Raw genomic sequence first — 17,724 nt, forward strand, 5'->3', positions numbered from 1 at the left:
TTTTTTTTTTTTTTTTTTTTTTGCTTTTTAGGGCTGTACCCAGGGCATATGGAAGTTCCCAGGCTAGGGGTCAAAATGGAACTGCAGCTGCCGGCCACAGCCACAGCATTGCAGGGTCCAAGCCAAATCTTCCACCTACACCACAGCTCACAACACTGGATCCCCGACCCACTGAGCGAGGCCAGGAATTGAACCCCCATCCTCATGGATACGAGTTAGATTTGTTTCTGCTGTGCCACAACGGGAGCTCCCCAGGAGCAATGGATTTTTCTTTTAAGTTTTATTGAAGTATAGTTAATTGACAAGGGTGTGATCATTTCTGCTGTACAGCAAAGTGACCTAGTCATCCATATACACACATCCATTCTCTCTGAGTCTTTTCCCACATAGATTATCATAGAATACGGGGTGGAGTGCTCTGTGCTGTATAGCAGGTCTCCTTTGGCCAATTGTTCCACATACTTCAGTGTGCATAGGTTTGAAGAAGGCAAGTCTGAGTTCTGATTGTAGCCCCATCCAGTATTTGCTGTGTGACTGAGGGCAAGTTGGGTAACCTCTCTGAGCCTCCTTTCCTCATCTCTAAAATCAAGATCCCCTGGGGTTTAACTTACACCAAGCATGATGTGTGGCTCATTAGCTGGCATTACCATTGTTACAGTTACCAATAGCATCACCACCACCATCATCATCCAAGTCTCTTGCCCCCATCACACCTCACCATCTGCAGGGATCTTCAGTAAACCAAGAGAGGGCACAGAAGCAGACAGCCCTTCTGCCATTAAGATTAAGGGCTGCAGCAGGAGGACGCTCCCCGGGGAGAGGCTTTATGTTTGGGAGACATAAAATGCCAACCGCCCCCGCCCCCAACTCAGGCGGGAGACCCCCTGTTTACGCTGTACCAGCATCAGAGCCTTGAGCCTTCCTTCTATTCATCCACTTCCCCTCTTTCCTGCCTTCTGACATTTTGCTTCAAGGTTTGTTTGTTTGTTTTCCCTGAAAAAAACATGCCATCAACATCAGTGGCTTTATGCTCGATTCTGCTGAAGAGCTGCAAATGTTAGAGATGAATCTGTTATATTCTAAAGCTGCAGGTATCATATTTAGAGAGGTAATAAATACCTCGTTATGGGTGGCAAAACAAACACTTCAGGGCACTCGAGGCTCCAGGAAAGGAACCCCATGGTGAAACCCACTTTAGACCTAGAATCCTCATGTAGAGCAAATCACCATCCCATCCTCTCACTTTCTTCCTCACCTCCCTGAGCTTCCTACCTTGGGCTTCTCTGAAAAGGAGGACCCACACCTGCAGGTACCTGCACCAGGTGTCAAACTCCTGGCCAATACCCTGATTCTTCACAGACTCAAACTCAGTACGTCAACACTGGCTCCAGGCTGTCACCCCTAGGTCATTTCTTTTTTTAAACTTATTTTTTTATTGAAGTATAAATGAAGTATAATATCAGGTTAGTTTCAAGTGTACAGCAAAGCGATTCAAATGTATATATTCTTTTTTCAGATTCTTTTCCCTTATAGGCTATTACAGACGTTAAGTAGAGTCCCCCGTGCTATACAGTAGGCTCTTGGTTATCTAGTAGTGTGTAAATACTAACCCCTAACTCCTAAGATATCCCTCCCTCGCCTTTTCCCTTTTGGTAACCATAGTTTGTTTTCTGTGCCTGTGGGTCTCTTTGTTTTGGAAGTAAGTTCATTTGTATCTTTTTTTTTTCTTAGATTTCACACATAAACTATATCATCATATTTGTCTTTCTCTGTCTGACTTAGTTCACTTAGTATGATAATCTCTAAGCCCATCCATGTTGCTGCAAATGACATTATTTCATTCCTTTTTAAGGCTCAGTAGTATTCCATTGTGTACACTTACCACATCTTCTTTGTCCATTCATCTGCCGATAGACATTCAGGCTGCTTCCATGTCTTGGCTGCTGTGAATGGTGCTGCTCTGAACACTGGGATGCACAAATCTTTTTGAGTTATGGTTTTCTCTGGATAGATGCCCAGGACCTAGGGCATTTTTCTGGAGTCTGGCCTGACTGGCAAGGGCAAGGCAAAGAAATAGAAAAGATGTGCAGGGAACAGAGGTGGTAGAGACCTCATCAAGGCAACGGCTTCCAGAAAAGGGCCAAGGAGAAGGCTGGACCACATGACCACTGGAACCCAAATGCAGCCTACAGACCTGCTACTCAGGTGGAGTGTTTCGAGCTAAATGTGATGAGCTGTGTAAATGAAAACAAAGATCTATCTAAATGTTCAGGGTGTAACTGGGTGCCTAATACGCCCGGCGTGTGCTGGTCCAGACATAACACTGACTGTCCCCCAGCTAGGCTATGCCTCCCCCTCCAGTCTGGACCAGCAGGAAGGGCGCAGACACTCCCCAGTCAAGCCGCCTGGACTAAGAAGGGACTGTCCTCAGGTGCCAGACCACTGACAAGACGCCTGTTAGCGAGCGGAAACTGTTCCCCAAACCCACCTCTCACTCTTCTTCCTTCACCTGAGCCCAGAAACCTCCCTGCAAACACCCAAACACACAGGCTCTCATCCCCAAATGCATCCTCCTCCTCTCCCTCTCCCCAGTGCCTGGTCATCCCCCAAGGGCTGGGCTCTCAGGGAAGAGAACCTGGAGGAGGCGAAGCTTTTTTAGGATCTTGATACAAATGCATTCCCAGTCCTGCCCTTAATGAATCAGATAGTCTGGGGCCTAGGATTCTGGGTTTTAAAGAGCTCTTCAGAAATGCAAATCAAAACTACAACGAGGTACCACCTCACACCAGTCTGAATGGCCATCATTAAAAAGGCTACAAATAACAAATGCTGGAGAGGGTGTGGAGAAAAGGGAACCCTCCTACACTGTTGGTGGGAAAGTAAGTTGGTACAGCCACTATGGAGAACAGAATGGAGGTTCCTCAAAAACTAAAAACAGAGTTGCCATATGATCCTGCAATCCCACTCCGGGCATTTATCTGGAGAAAAACCATAATTTCAAAAGACACATGCACCCCATTGTTCATAGTTGCACTATTTACAATAGCCAAGACATGGAAGCAACCTAAATATGGAGAGGAACTAGTAAAGAAGATGTGGTATATAATAAATATATTACATTGTGGTATGTAAATTGTGTATATATACAACCTCTGTATGTGTGTATACACACGTACACACGTACACACACACACACACACACACACACACAATGGAATATGACTCAGCCATAAAAAAGAACAAAATAATGCCATTTGCAGCAACATGGATGGACATAAAGATTAGCATACTAAGTGAAGTAAGTCAGAAAGAGAAAGGCAAACACCATATGATATCGCTTATATGTGGAATCTAAAAAATGACACAAATGAAGCTATCTGCAAAAACAGAAACAGACTTGTGGACTTGGAGAACAGACCTGTGGTTGCTATGGGGAGAGGAAGGACTGGGCATTTGGGATTAGGAGAGGCAAACTATTATATATAGGACAGATAAGCAAGGAGGTCCTACTGGATAGTACAGGGAACTATACTCAATATCCTTGATAAATCATAATGGAAAGGAATATGAAAAAGAATACCTATGTGTAACAGAATCATTTTGCTGTACAGCAGAAATTAATACAACATTGTAAATCAACTATACTTAAATATAATACATTTTTAAAGAAATAAAGAGCTCTTCAGGTGATTCTGACTCACCATCAAGTTGGAGAACCACTACTTTAAGGAAATGATTGGTCTTTCTCTGGAGGTTAACATCATTTTGGATAATATCTTAGAACTCGCTTGTCACCTCCCTTGATGACCCATGAAGTCAGGAAGGCTAAGGGTAGCAGGATTTATCACTAGCCATTAGGTACCCAAGCTCTTAGCCCCAAAACACTTTAACCTGTTGGTTTTTAGATCTTAATATAAATTAAGATCCAGGAGTTCCTGTCATGGCTCAACAGAAACGAATCTGACTAGCATCCATGAGGATGCAGGTTCGATCCCTGGCCTCGCTCAGCAGGTTAAGGACTTGGTGCTGCCACAAGCTCTGGTGTAGATTACAGACACGGCTCAGATCCCGCATTGTTATGTCTCTGGTGTAGGCCAGCAGCTACAGCTCCAATTCGACCCCTAGCCCGGGAACCTCCATATACCGCAGGTGCGGCCCTAAAAAAATAAAAATAAATAAATTAAGATCCATCCTTCTAGGTTAGTCCTTTACCCAGATGTGAAGAGAGATTAAAATGACGACTTAAAGAGGCAATGATCATCAGCTGCTTCTGCAGTTGTGTTTAGGGATAAGGTTACCCAGACTAGAACCGAAGTAAAAACTAGACCCTTAAATGATTCATTGCCCAATACACATGTTTTGGATAATGAATGTCACCCTATGTTATTATCATGACCACCCAAAATTGATATACAGGGCTTATGGCTACAATGCTGACAGCCAAAATGCAAGTATGAGCGTGGTCAGCACAATGTCGAAGAAAAAAATCCCAGAGGTCAGCTCTTCAAGACCTCTTAGACAGGAAAACCACAAAGATGGGAATTTGAAAAATGTGGCAATGTGAGCTGATCCTAGAAATTGTAATGTGTGTCATGGGAATGTTTTACAAGCAAGCATTTAAGAGGAGAAACAGAAGATAAACTTGCAGGAGTCGTGCAATGGAGCATGAGGTGCTTTTCAATTTTTTCATGTTGAAGCCCTTCCATTTAGTTTAAACCCAGCAGTGTGTGCAGAGGGATCCAGGAACAAAGAGACCCCAAAGTGAAGGCTCTGCTGTTCTGGAAGATGATGGAGTGTTACAAGTCTCCAGCAGCTTAGTGGCCTAGGACAAATTACTTGAATAACCTCTCCAAACTCAAGTTCTCAATTTATCCTTCCATACCAGGGAGGTAACTCCACCCACCTCAGAAGACTGTGGTTAGTTCATTTAAAAGTGATTGTTACAACACCAAGTGCTGAGTAAACAGCAGCTGTAATTATCACATGTCAAAAATGAAGCTACCACGAGTTTTCTGGGGGCACAGTGGATGGAGATCCGGTGCTGTCAGTGCCATGGCACTGGTTCGATCCCTAGCCTCTGAATTTCCACATGCTGTGGGCACAGCACCCCCCAAAATGAAACTACCAACACTCATCCAGTGTTGCTGAACTGTAAAACGACACACATCCTTTAGAAAACAGTTGGGCCGTTTCTTATAAAGATAAACATACATTTACTGAACAACCTGGCAATTCCACTCCTACATATTCACCCAAAAGAAATGAAAACATATGTCCACAAAAGACTTGCTCACAAATGTGCAATAGCAATTTTTTTTTCTTTTTTGACTGTGCCTGCAATATATAGAAGTTCCTGGGCCAGGCCAGGGATTGAACCCATGCCACAGCAGTGACAATGCCAGATCCTTAACCCACTGGGCCACTAGGGAACTCCCAGAGCAGTTTTTTCAATAACAGCTCCAAACTGGAAACAGCCCAAGTGTTGAACAGGAGGATGATTAAACAAATTATGGCACCACCAACAATGGACTATTACTCAGAAACACAAAGGAGTGAGCTTTTGATCTATACAATGGTGTGGTCGAATTCCAAAAGCATCATGCTATGCTAAAGAAGCCAGACACAAAGCACACATACTGTAGGATTCCGTTCCTATGTTATTCTTGAAGAAGCAAAACTCATCTACAGTGACAGAAAGCAAACCAGCAGCTGTCTGAGGCAGGAATTGGGGACAGGCATGAGGGAATCTTCTGGAGTAATGAAAAAGTTCTTTATCTTGAGTGTGGTGGTAATTACATGGGCGTTTACATTTAATGAAACTCATCAGGCCATACACCTCAAATGGGTGTATTTTATAGTATGTAAGTTATACCTCAACAGGTTTCATTTTTTGTTTTTTGTCTTTTTAGGGCTGCACCCATGGCATATGGAGGTTCCCAGGCTAGGGGTCAAATTGGAGCCGTAGCCGTTGGCCTACACCACAGCCACAGCAATGCCAGATCCGAGCCATGTCTATGATCTACACCACAGCTCACGGCAACACTGGATCCTTAATCCACTGAGTGACGCCAGGGATTGAACCGGCTCTTCATGGATGCTAGTCGGATTCGTTAATTGCTGAGCCATGACGGGAACTCCTTAAAGTTATTTTTTTATACTGAGACAATACCACTCAGCAGGCCTGGCAGGGTGGCACTGAGCCCTCCCTAAGGTGCAGTAGGAAAATCCTGTGCGAAGAGAGTCCACACAGAGAATACTGGATTCTGATTCCACTTACTACCCACTGTCTGTTGAGGCAACTTCCTCATCTGAAAAAAAAAAAAAAAGAAAAGAAAAGCTACCTTCCCTCTGGCTCTCTGGGCTGCTTGGATGATGGAGTGAGAGCGTCATGTAAAAAGGCTTTAAAACAGAGCATCCACCTGTGTAGACACCATGCCAGCCAGCCAGCTGCCCAGCAAACTCACTTCCTCCTCCACCCTCCCCGCCTCACTCCCTCCCCTGCCAGTCAGTCCCCCCACCACTTCCTGATCTCTCATGACCCCGCCCACTTCCCTGGTCCCTAAGGCCACCCCTTCAGCTGAGGCTACCTTCACTCCTTGCCTAATTATTGCAATGGCTTCCAAATGCTTTCCTTCCCCCCCGCCTTTTTTTTTTTTTTTTTTTTTTGCTTTTTAGGGCTGCACTTGCAGCATATGGAAGTTCCCAGGCCAGGGGATCGAATCGGAACTATAGCTGCCAGCCACAGCAACGCAGGATCCAAAGCGAATATGTGACCTACACCTCAGCTCACGGCAGCACCAGATCTCTGATCCACTGAGCAAAGCCAGTGATCAAACCCACATCCTCATGGATACTAGTCAGATTCGTTCCCACCGAGCCGCAACAGGAACTCCTCCCCCAGTTGTTTTGTTTTTGGCAGCACCTGTGGCATGGTAAAGTTCCTGGGCCAGGGAGCAAACCCACATCCCAGCAATGACCCAAGACAGCAGCGACAATATCAGGTCCTTAACCCATCAAGCCACCAGGGAACTCTATCCTCTCTCCTAGTTTTATCCCTACCATCCTTTTTTACTCTAAACCCAGAGCAGGCTTTCCAAAATACAAATTTGATCACATCACCTACCCTCTTCCCACCTTTAAGGCCTTCAGGGCTCTTTAGAGAGCCTAGACTCCTTAGTTTAAGGCCTAAGACCTTTAGTCATCTGGCCCCAACTTACTTTTCCCAAAGGCCACACTCTAACGAACTTGAACCACATACAGCTTCCCATTTATGCCATGTTGTCTCTGTGTTCTGGCCCCTCCCACAGGTTGACCCCTTTTCCTGAAAAGATCACCTCTTCCCACCCTCATTCTCCTACCTGGCTAACTCCAAATCCATCTGTCCTTGACGCACATACCACCCAACCAGACTGTGGGCCACGACATCCCCTCTGTCACCATCACTCTCACATCAAGTACTACAGTCACATGGTTCTTCACCTGTAAGATTTTACTTTTTCCATTTTTTTGAAGTTTTATTGAAGTATAGTTGATTTACAATGTTGTGATAATTTCTGCTGTACAACAAAGCGATTCAGTTATACACACATTCATTCTTTTTCAGATTCTTTTCCCACATAGATTATCACAGAATTTTGGGTAGAGTTCCCTGTGCTCTACAGCAGGTCCCCCTGGCCAGTCATTCCATATACCTCAGAGTGCATATGCCCATCCCAAGCCCTCAGTCCATCCCTCCCCTTCTATCTGTCCTCTTTGGCAACCATAAGTTTGTATGAAATCTTGAATTTTTTTTTCTTTTGCTTTTTAGGGCTGCATCACTGGCATGTGGAAGTTCCCAAGCTAGGTGTCGAATTGGAGCTGCAGCTGCCACCCTACCCTACAGCCACAGCAACACAGGAACTGAGCTGCATCTGTGACCTGCCAAATCCTTAACCCACTGAGTGGGCCAGGGATTGAACCCGAGTCCTTGTGGATACTAGTCGGGTTCGTTACCACTGAGCCACAGCAGGAACTCCTGAAACCTTAAATTTTATTTCATGTTTTCACCTGTAAGATGTTGAAACGATGTAGACCAGTGGGCTAGACCAGTGCTATGGACTGAACTGTGTCCCTTCAACATTCAAATGTTGAAGCCCTAACCTTCTGTGTGACTATATTTGGAGTCAGGAAGCAACGAAGGTTAAATGAGGTCATTTATGAAGGTTAAAGGAGGTGCTCTATTCCGGTAAGACTAATGTCCTTATAAGAGGAGACCTGAGAGGGGTCACTCTGCACTCTCTTAGACGTGTGCAGACACAGCAAGAAGGCAGCCGTCTGCAAGCCAGGAGGAGACCTCTCACCAGAACCCGACCAGGCTGGCCCTCTGATCTTTGACTTCTGGCTTCCAGATGTGTGAGAAAATAAGTATGTGTGGTTTAAGCCACGTGGTCTGGAGCATTCTGTGATGGCAGCTGAGCTGAGACAGAGAGAGCACGCGTGTTGTCTGGTTCACCCTTATGTCCTCAGGACAAGACATCAGGCTCTGATAGACTCCCACAGTCAGTAAATATCTGTGGAATCAGAGAATTACCATCCTGTGGTCCCTAGGGAACCCAAGGCCCAAGGTCCATAATAAAAATGGTACATTAATCTTCATTCGAGATGCAGAACCAGACCTGGGACGGAGTTATCGGAGCAGCACTGCCCAACAGAACTTCCGCAATGGTGAAAGCGTTCTCCATCTGCAACACCCAACATGGGAGCCTCCAGCCACACGTGGCTGTGGAGCACTTGAAGTGTGGCCAGAGGAGGATCTGAATTTTAAATTTTATTTGCTTTAAGTCATTCATTATACTCAGTAGCCATGTGGCTTGTGGCTCCTGTCCTGGACAATGCAGGATGACACAGTTCCAGCAAGGCTCATGCCCTGGGCGCTGACTTCATCCTACAGATTGCTGACTATGCCAGCTGCCTCTGCCCCAAACACATATAAAAATACAGTGGATTCTCATGGAGCTGACACAGGTACCTTTCAAGTGGTGTCAGAGTGGCCTGGCACAGAGAAGCTGGCAAAATGCACACATAAAGGGGATAATGAGGCACCGTTTTGCAGAAATTGTGATGCTTTATGGGCCTCCGTCTGCGATGAAACTCATCAAAGGGCAGGTTCATCCCTCGGTGACCAGAGTTAATTGAAAATTTAAGGCCCAATCAAATCCCCCGGCATTGAGATTTTTGGCAGCTTATGGGCTCCACTGTGAGTTTCCTGCTGCGTTTCACCTCTGCCAGCCCCACAAGCCAGGCTGCATTTCCAATATCATCCTCCACAGCACCGAGCTCCAAGCAAGGGACAAGTAAAACCGTGTTGACTCTGATCTTGGTTTCTTTTTAAAATGCACGTGGTCCCTCCCTGCCTAGGCCAGCAGGTGGAAGTAAGCCAACACCCTTGTCCCAACTTGAAAGTTATTAAAGAATCAGATGAGCACTTTCTCTATGAAAAATAAGCAAATCAAGTGCTCCTCCAAAAGCTCCTATGGTCAAAACCGTATGGCAAAAGAATGTTCTTATGCCCCTCATGGTATGTTACATGGTAACACAAGTTTTCTAGCCTATTTGTCTGGCACCTTGTAGTTTCTAAGGCACAAGGGTTTTGATGCCCAAGAAATCCAGGTTCAAACTCTGCCCCAGTCACTTCCTAGCACTGAAATTTTAGAAAAGTTACTTAACCTCTCTGAGCATCCATTTCCTCTTCTGCAGAAAAGGGATGAGTAAACCCAAACACCTCACTGGGTTACTATAACAATAAGATGACATAAGAAGCCACACAAAGATGCATGGTTACAGCAACCTAATTTGTAATAGCCAAAAACCGGAAATGACCCAAATGTCCATCAGAGGTGAGAGGAAAAACACACCGTGGTAAAGCCATGCTACAGAATAGTACTCAGTGAAAACCAGGAATGACACACCAAACAACAGAAATGAATCTCTAAATAAGTAAGCCAAGTGGAAAAAGGTCAGACTACATACTGATTCCATTTAAAGAAAATTTTAGAAAATAAAAGTGAAGGAAAGTAAATCACTGTCTGGGGACAGAGGGTTGGGAAAAAAAGGAGAGACTCCAAAGGACACTTTTGGGGTGATGGAAACATCCTGCCTCTTGACGAGGGAATGGTTTCAGAGACACAAACATTTTCAATCTGCTTGGTGTAGGGTGATTAAGTCACACTTCAGTGCAGTTGAAAAGTTTAAAAAAACAAAACAACAACATCAGGGATCTAAAGTCCCATCCTAGGGCACATAGTAGGGTCTCAGCAAATGCTGGCTCTGTTCTGGAGCAGTAATAAATGATCTCATAAAAACTTTTGGAAAAGAAACTTGAGAAGCTGCCGAGGAAACCTGTCAACAGATGTAACATTGACTTTGAAGGTTTACTTGAACCCAACTATTCCTGACACGCTGTTCTCAGCCGGGAAGCATGAACAAGAGAGATGAACAGAAAGACGGGCAAGGCTTGGTCCTTGCCCTCAAGGAAACACCAATGAGTTTACTATACAACGGAATAAGTGTCATAAGGAAGGTGCTGACAAACCAGAGCTGTGCAGAAAAGAGTCATTCTGATGGGACGAATGTCCAGAAAGGACAATTCCAGGTGGGAGGGATTCTGGCAACATGGCAGGCCCTGTGCAGGGAGGCTGAGAGGGAGGGTCCCGGCGGGGGCAGCTGCAAGGCCCAGGATCCAGGCACACAGTCCCCCTCAGACGAATGAGGGGGTCCCGAAGAGCCTGAGTGCCAGCCGGAACCTCCCCGGCATTTATCCAAGGACCTAGTCAAAGGGTTCCGCACAATCAGATTTGCGCTTTACACCAGCAGGTTCCATCTAGAGGACAATGTGGCAATTTATCAAGAGTCTCAACATCCATATCTTTCAACTGGGTCATTCCTGAGCAAAGAATCACAAATCCACACAAAGATTTATGTACGACATCGCTTATCACAACACTGTTTATAACTGTCCAAAGCCCAAAATAACTTAAACGTCCAATAAAAGGGGACCCTAAATAGATTACAGTACTCTGCATGAATAAAGCATCTAGAGCCATTATATCATATTTTCTGAATGTATGGAATGACAGGGTGTGTGTTTCATGATATAATGTTAAGTTGCAAAAAAAAAAAAAAGCAGGATTATACAAAGATATATATGGAATATTCACTCATAAACATTCATGATCTCCTATGTGCACTGTTCTAAGCACCAGCAGAGGATAAAAGAGATATAATCCTTCACTCCTTAGAAGGAATTCCATCTTTTGGTGAAGGAAGGCAGACGGCAAATAAAGTAACAAATAATAATACACAAAATATATAGCATGTTGACAGCAGGGAGTGCTGTAGAGAAAATCAGAGGGGGAAAAGGATTAGGGGTCAGGGGAGGTAGAAATTTTAATTAGGTAGTCAGGGGTTCCCGTCGTGGCACAGCAGAAACAAATCCGACTGGGAACCATGAGGTTGCGGGTTCAATGCCTGGCCTTGCTCAGTGGGTTGAGGATATGGCTCTGATTATACCCCTAGCCTGGGAAACCTCCATGTGCCGTGGGTGTGGCCCTTAAAAAAAAAGGACAAAAGCCAAAAATAAATAAATAAATAAATAGGTAGTTAGGAAGATTTCCCAGAGAAGGAGGTAAGGGTTTGAACCAAGGGTATATCTGGGAGGACTTCCAGGCAGAGGCAACAGGCGGTGAAAAGGCCCTGAGGAGGCCTTGGTGGGGGTGGGGGGTGAAGAGGCAGAACACACAGGACAAAGAGCAGGACAATGAGGCAGAGGGAGGCTGGTGCCATTGGCAGGGGAGCTTTGAGCAAAGGAGTGATGTGATGCAGGGAGCTGCTAAGGGGAAGAAGCAAAGGGATCAGCGATGATTTTTCCAGTGTTCTCCTAACTTTTCATAATGGACATATGCACACTTTATAATCAGAAAATAAAAGGTAATTCAACCAGAGAAAGCAGTGTAGATACTATGAATGGAGCACAGAGCAGCAGAGGAACAAAGAAGGAGGTCAGGGAAGTGGTTCAGATGGTGAGGCATGCAGCAGTGGCAGGCAGGGGGCACGTGGAAGTTACTATTAAGGCAAAAATCACTCCTTTTAGCAATAAAAGAAATACAACCATGATGCAAAAAAAAAAAAAAAAATGTGACAAGAACTCCCTCATCATATCATTACCCTAACAATCATTATTTAACATCGTGTTGTATTTTCTTTCCATCTTTTTTCCTCTGCATGATTTGGGTTTTTTATTTTTTGTTTGTTTGTTTGTTTTTTGTCTTTTAGGGCCGCACCGGCATCATATGGCGGTTCCCAGGCTAGGAGTCAAATGGGAGCTATAGCTGCCGGCCTACATCACAGCCACAGCAACTTGAGATCCAAGCCGGGTCTTTGGCCTACACCACAGATCACAGCAATGCCAGATCCTTAACCCACTGAGCAAGGCCAGGGACTGAACCCGAGTCCTCATGGATACTAGTCAGATTTTTTTTCCACTGAGCCAGGACAGGAACTTCACATGCTTTGGATTTTTTTCTTAACCATTCTACAAGGCTCACAATACTGAAAGCGCTCAAATACTTGCTGAACAAATACTGATGACAAAATGCTCTGTGTTCAGATTTGTCCATGTTACATCAGCTACATCACAAGCATGAAGCATCACAAGCAGAAGTACTTTTAAGAGGCTTGGGTGGTGGAATGGAAATTGTGGGGCATGGCCAGGATGACGAAGGTGTCAAGCCGGGCCCTTTAAGAGGATGATGATGGGACCTTATTCACCAAGGACACCAGCAGGAAGCAGTCTGCTGAGGAGGAGGCTGGGCCCAGTCTGGGGGACTTGCGGGGTGCACAAGATGTACCTGTCCAGCTGCCCATCCCTCTGGGGGCTCAGCATGGAGGGGGTCAGGCAGAGGCGGTGGAGTGTGGGGGAGGAGAGAGAGTGATACCAGCACCCAATGCCAGCCAGACTTCGCTCTAGACCTTGACACGGGGGCCCTCTCCGCATCCTTGGTGCTGCCCTGGGAGGCAGGTCTGCCTAGTGACTTGCCCAGGAACTCAAACCCACCACAAGGAGGGCTTTTCCCATGGTTTCTCTTTTCTCTTATTAGAAGCCTAAAATATCCACAGAAGCCCAAGGAGAAAGTGTCTGAAGAAGCCCTCATTAAGGAACACTTGGTTTAGGCTCACAACTTCCAGGAACCCCCCACCTCCTCCAACAAAGACTACTGTCTTCCTTTTCCAAAACCACAGTTTACATGTTTCCAACTTGCAATTACAGCCTGTTGAGGTTTCTCACATGCACGAGTCTCCTCTCCCAGCAGGTAGGAAGTTTCTGGAAACCAGGGCATAGGGCACGACTGTCCCCCAGCACGACCCACCTCTCTGCACACAGTTGGCACTCAGCAAATGTTTGGGATGAAAACACTGACCCTCACTTGCCAGCTGCACCGGGGCAGCTGGGGTGAGGCAGGGTCAAGCCCGGTGGTCGAGCAGTTTGGAAAGACGCCAGTGGACAAGGGGCAGGGGATCTGGGTGGACCGTCAAACGGTCCTTGGCATGCCATGGGAATCTGCAAACAAGTGTGCCCGTGGGCCAAGTTCAACCCACCCACTTGTACTATCTGGCTCACACCTGGTTTTAATTTATCACAATTGAGTTGCTGGCTTTCAAAAAGCAAAAGATTTCGCCTAAAAATCTGGCTTTCTGAGAGCTGTCCCTTCTCGACAGGCCCACCCTTTTCAGTGCCCCCTCCCTACCCAGCCTCCCCACCCGCGCCCCCCAGTGTCTCCTAGGCAGACCCCTCCAGCACTGATTGGGCCGCAGCCCCGGCTAAGGACCCTGCCCCCAGCCTCACCAGCACTCAGGGTGGTGAAATCCAGGAAGCGGTACTCATAGGACACATCTATCTTGGTTTCCACCTGAGGCCTCTTCAGTGTCGAATAGATATTTCCAGGCCGTTTGTCATCACGTTTCTCCAACTTGTTCAGTCCGCAACCCATTTCAGCAGCTGTCAGCAAAAGAAGAAAAGGGGGGATGATTTTTTTTTTTTTCCTGACATGTCGCTTTTAAACATTATAGTATAAAAGACCCCATCATTTCCCTGAGGAAGACACAGAGGACCCCAGCCTTGCTGAAATCTAGAGCACAATGTAATCCATGACCTGTAGGTCAGAGGCTCTAGGCTCAGCACTCAGGCTGGCTTCTCTGGCTGATAAGATATCATTACCAGCCAGTCTGTGATTCTGAAATGACACCAAAAACATACCTGTTTTATATCATTTTTCCCCTATCTAAGGCAGATAATACCTCGGAGTGCCTTCGTTCCACTGTAATCTGTATACATGATTAAAAAATGGGCTCTAATAAGCAATACAGTGCATCACGGTGTCAGCCCATCTGAAAAAACCCAGACAGGCATCACTTCGCGGGGCTTGCTAAGAGGAGATAATAAGTTGTCATTACAACTTCCAAACTCCAGAGTCCTTTCTCCCCTCCACAGTAACTATTTAGACCAGAATTTACATTCATAGAAACACCTCTCAAAGTAGGTGGCAGTATTTTTATGCGCCGTGTCTAAAAGTCTCCCTTTATTCCCTTTTAGACGAAGCCACAGAAACAGAATACACCTCCACATTTTTAAGTCATTTTAGTTTTATCAATTTTTTTTTTTTTGTCTTTTCTAGGGCCGCACCCATGGTATACGGAGGTTCCCAGGCTGGGGTCGAATCGGAGCTGTAGTCTCCAGCCTACGCCAGAGCCACAGCAACGCGGGATCCGAGCCAAGTCTGCAACCTACACCACAGCTCACGGCAACGTCGGATCCTTAATCCACCGAGTGAGGCCAGGGATCTAACCTGCAACTTCACAGTTCCTAGTCGGATTCACGACGGGAACTCCTCTTAAAAGTCATTTTAGACTAAAATGAAAACTTGCTGAATTCGAAGGGCAGGGCTGGAGAAACTGGCCCTAACAGGAATCCGTGTGTGTTAGAGTAAAGATCTGTGGCTTAAGTTTGGAAAGAAAACAGAGAAATGTTAAAACAATGTGCATGTGAGAATGGGCTGAGCTTCCATCTTCCAGGGGTTTAAAAACAATGAATGGCCTCTGTTGACTTAGGCAGAATGACATTCACCAAACGGCTTTTTATCCACTCCCCAGACTTGAGCAGGAGATGTTTTCCTTTTGTGACTGAGCCTGGCCAATACTTCCCTCCTCTCCGGGGGCACTGGTGCTGCCATCAGAACATAATTCACACAAATATTAATTGGCCAAGAATATCACCAACAGAAACGTGGTGGCCACTTCCTTTTAGAGATAAGAATTTCCTTTGGCTCGATCCCTTCACGAGGTACCCGGCTTCCTATGGCAATTTGGCAAGCTCCAGGAGAAAAACAAAACAAAACAAAACTGAACCTCACAAACGCAAGGAGGCCCAAGAGGGAGGGGAGTGGAGAAGGCTGGGGGAGCCACAGCCAGGCTCTACTTTTCAGTAATTAAAAAAAGTCTGGAAGGATGGATGAGAACAGGAAGGCTTACTTATGCCTTAATAAGGGAACATTAGTGTCCAAAGGGCCAGAGCAGACGTGATTTATGTGCAAGCTGCATGAACTGATTACTTGTAAAATACTCTGCAGTTCTGCAGATATAATAGCTGATATGTATAGAGGCTGCATATTTAACTGCTAAAAAAGCAAGTCGGCTGGCATCTGCTGGAACACAGCAGAAGTGGACAGGGAGGCCCCTAAGTGCTGGAGGACAGGTGGTCCAGTGAGATGAGCACTATCGCCACCAGTACAGAACTGGAAATAACCCAAAGGCTTACCAGTCACTCACTCATCTTCCTCCTTGTGAAGGAGTGAGTGTTTGGGGACCTCCAAGGAAAAACTCCTTCCTTAAAAACCTTCCCATTTTGCTATCTTACTAGGTAAATTCTAGCATTAGAGGAGGTCCCGTTGTGGCTCAGAAGGTTAAGAACCCGGATAGTATCCATGAGGATGTGGGTTCAATCCCTGGCCCTGCTCAATGGGTTGAGGATCTGGCATTGCTGTGAGCTGTGGTGTAGGTCAAAGATATGGCTCGGATCCCACATTGCTGTGGCTGTGGTGTAGGCCAGCAGCTGTAGCTCCAACTTGACCCCTAGCCTGGGAACTTCCATATGTCACAGGTGCGGTCCTAAAAAAACCCCAAAAAACTAGCCTTAGAGATTCACTCCTCTGATAAGAGCCTCCCTCAGCATTGCCTTTGAAATGACAAATATATCCCAGGGAAGGGCAATAAACCAAGCTCCCAGTAGCTACTAACGCTTTAGTATGATTTAATTTCTTCTCTCAAGGACAGGCTCTTTGACATTAGAAAAAAAAAGGAGGAGAAAGTTAGCAGGACGAGGAAGAACGACTCAGACAAATTTGAAGAGGGGGGAGGTGTGCCAAGAAATATTAGAGAAACTACCAATTCAGAATTTTGAATTTAAGGTTTTAATCAGACTATCCAGAACTTGAGGTCTCTGCCCAAGTTTACCTCAAAGGGCACTGTGCTTGTCTCACAGGACACAATGAGGCTTTGCACAAATCACCTATGTAATCAGACATAATACCAGCCAAGGGTACCAGCCAGGAGCATAATTAGAATATCAATGAATCCTTGAGGTCTCAAACTTTAGGGATTGGTTTCTTTGAGGTGCACGCAACCCTGCTTAAGTAACTGCTTCTGCAGCACAGCTCTCTCTGGGAAAGGCGACCCATTCACTGGTAATGTGAAGCCATTGCCAGTCACCAAAAGCTTAGTTTGAATGTGTTGCTCTTTCTAGTTCGTGTTAGGGCCCTACCTTACTTGCTACTGGGTCACCTGATTCCTCCTCATTCCATCCTGCATTCTTCCACCAACCCCGCCCCTTGTCAAAACAGGAAAGACTCATATCATTCCAAAACTATCTATTATAGTCCCTACTATGTTCAAACAAGTCACAAAATCTAGTTTATAAACAGAAGGGAGGCGTTCCCGTTGTGGCTCAGCAGTTAACGAACCAGACTAGCACCCATGAAGACGCAGGTTCGATCTCTGGCCTCACTCAGTGTGTTAAGGATCTGGCGTTGCTGAGAGCTGTGGTGTAGGTGACAGATGCGGCTCGGATCGTGTGTTGCTATGACCGTGGCTGTGGCGGCTACAGCTCAGATTCAACTCCCAGCCTGGGAACCTCCATGTGCTACAGGTAGGGCCCTAAAGAGACAAAAAGACAAAAAAAATAAGTAAAATTTAAAAAATAAAAGGAAGGGAAACTAAGAACAGTGATATAATGTTAGAATATGCTGTCTATATTTTGTAAACTTGTTTCCTATGCCAGGTTCCCAAACCCTGCTCGCACTGAACCCCACAAGAAGCTGAGGCAAGGGCTGGATACGAGCCTTCAAGGGCAGTGAAAGGCAGAGGGAGAAGGAAGAGTGAAGGGCACAGCCTCGCCAAATGCAGGCAGATGGTGCTCGGCGTGGCTACATACCCCGCTCACAGACATTCAGGGAGTATCTCAGTGGAAGCATGGCAAGCAGGGGTTAAGGGTAAGGGAGGAGGTAAAAGGTCAGTGAGATGGTTTTTAAATGTGGCCCCTCAAATCCTCAGGCTTTTGTGCCATCGAGAGGTGGGGCCTGTGTCACCACCCCTGAATCTGGGCTCCATGACTTCTCCCCGTAGAAAGTGTCAAAATGA

At 45.9% G+C, this 17,724-nt stretch overlaps 1 protein-coding gene and 1 long non-coding RNA gene across 7 annotated transcripts in view; both read right to left on the reverse strand.

Moving 5' to 3' along the window:
• Positions 1-17,724, reverse strand: part of RFTN1 (raftlin, lipid raft linker 1) — a 220,885-nt gene that overhangs the window by 187,864 nt on the left and 15,297 nt on the right. For all 6 annotated transcript variants that reach the window (XR_014825061.1, XR_014825062.1, XR_014825065.1 and 3 more), the window contains exon 2: positions 13,880-14,032. Coding sequence is in view for 1 of the 6 variants with exons in the window: in XM_021071357.2 (XP_020927016.2) it covers positions 13,880-14,024 (145 nt within the window). In the remaining 5 variants the exon portion in view is untranslated. The remainder of the gene's footprint in view (positions 1-13,879; positions 14,033-17,724) is intronic.
• LOC146397194 (uncharacterized) lies at positions 1,688-6,331 on the reverse strand. Its single transcript, XR_014825079.1, has 2 exons — positions 6,136-6,331; positions 1,688-4,134 (listed from the first exon to the last, which is right to left on the reverse strand). It is a non-coding gene; the product is annotated as an uncharacterized LOC146397194 (long non-coding RNA).

Source organism: Sus scrofa, chromosome 13 (assembly GCF_054392235.1).
Source record: "Sus scrofa isolate SSC_HxYL_T2T_F1_AM1 chromosome 13, Sscrofa_HxYL_maternal_Yorkshire_Landrace_v2.0, whole genome shotgun sequence".
NCBI lineage: Eukaryota > Metazoa > Chordata > Mammalia > Artiodactyla > Suidae > Sus > Sus scrofa.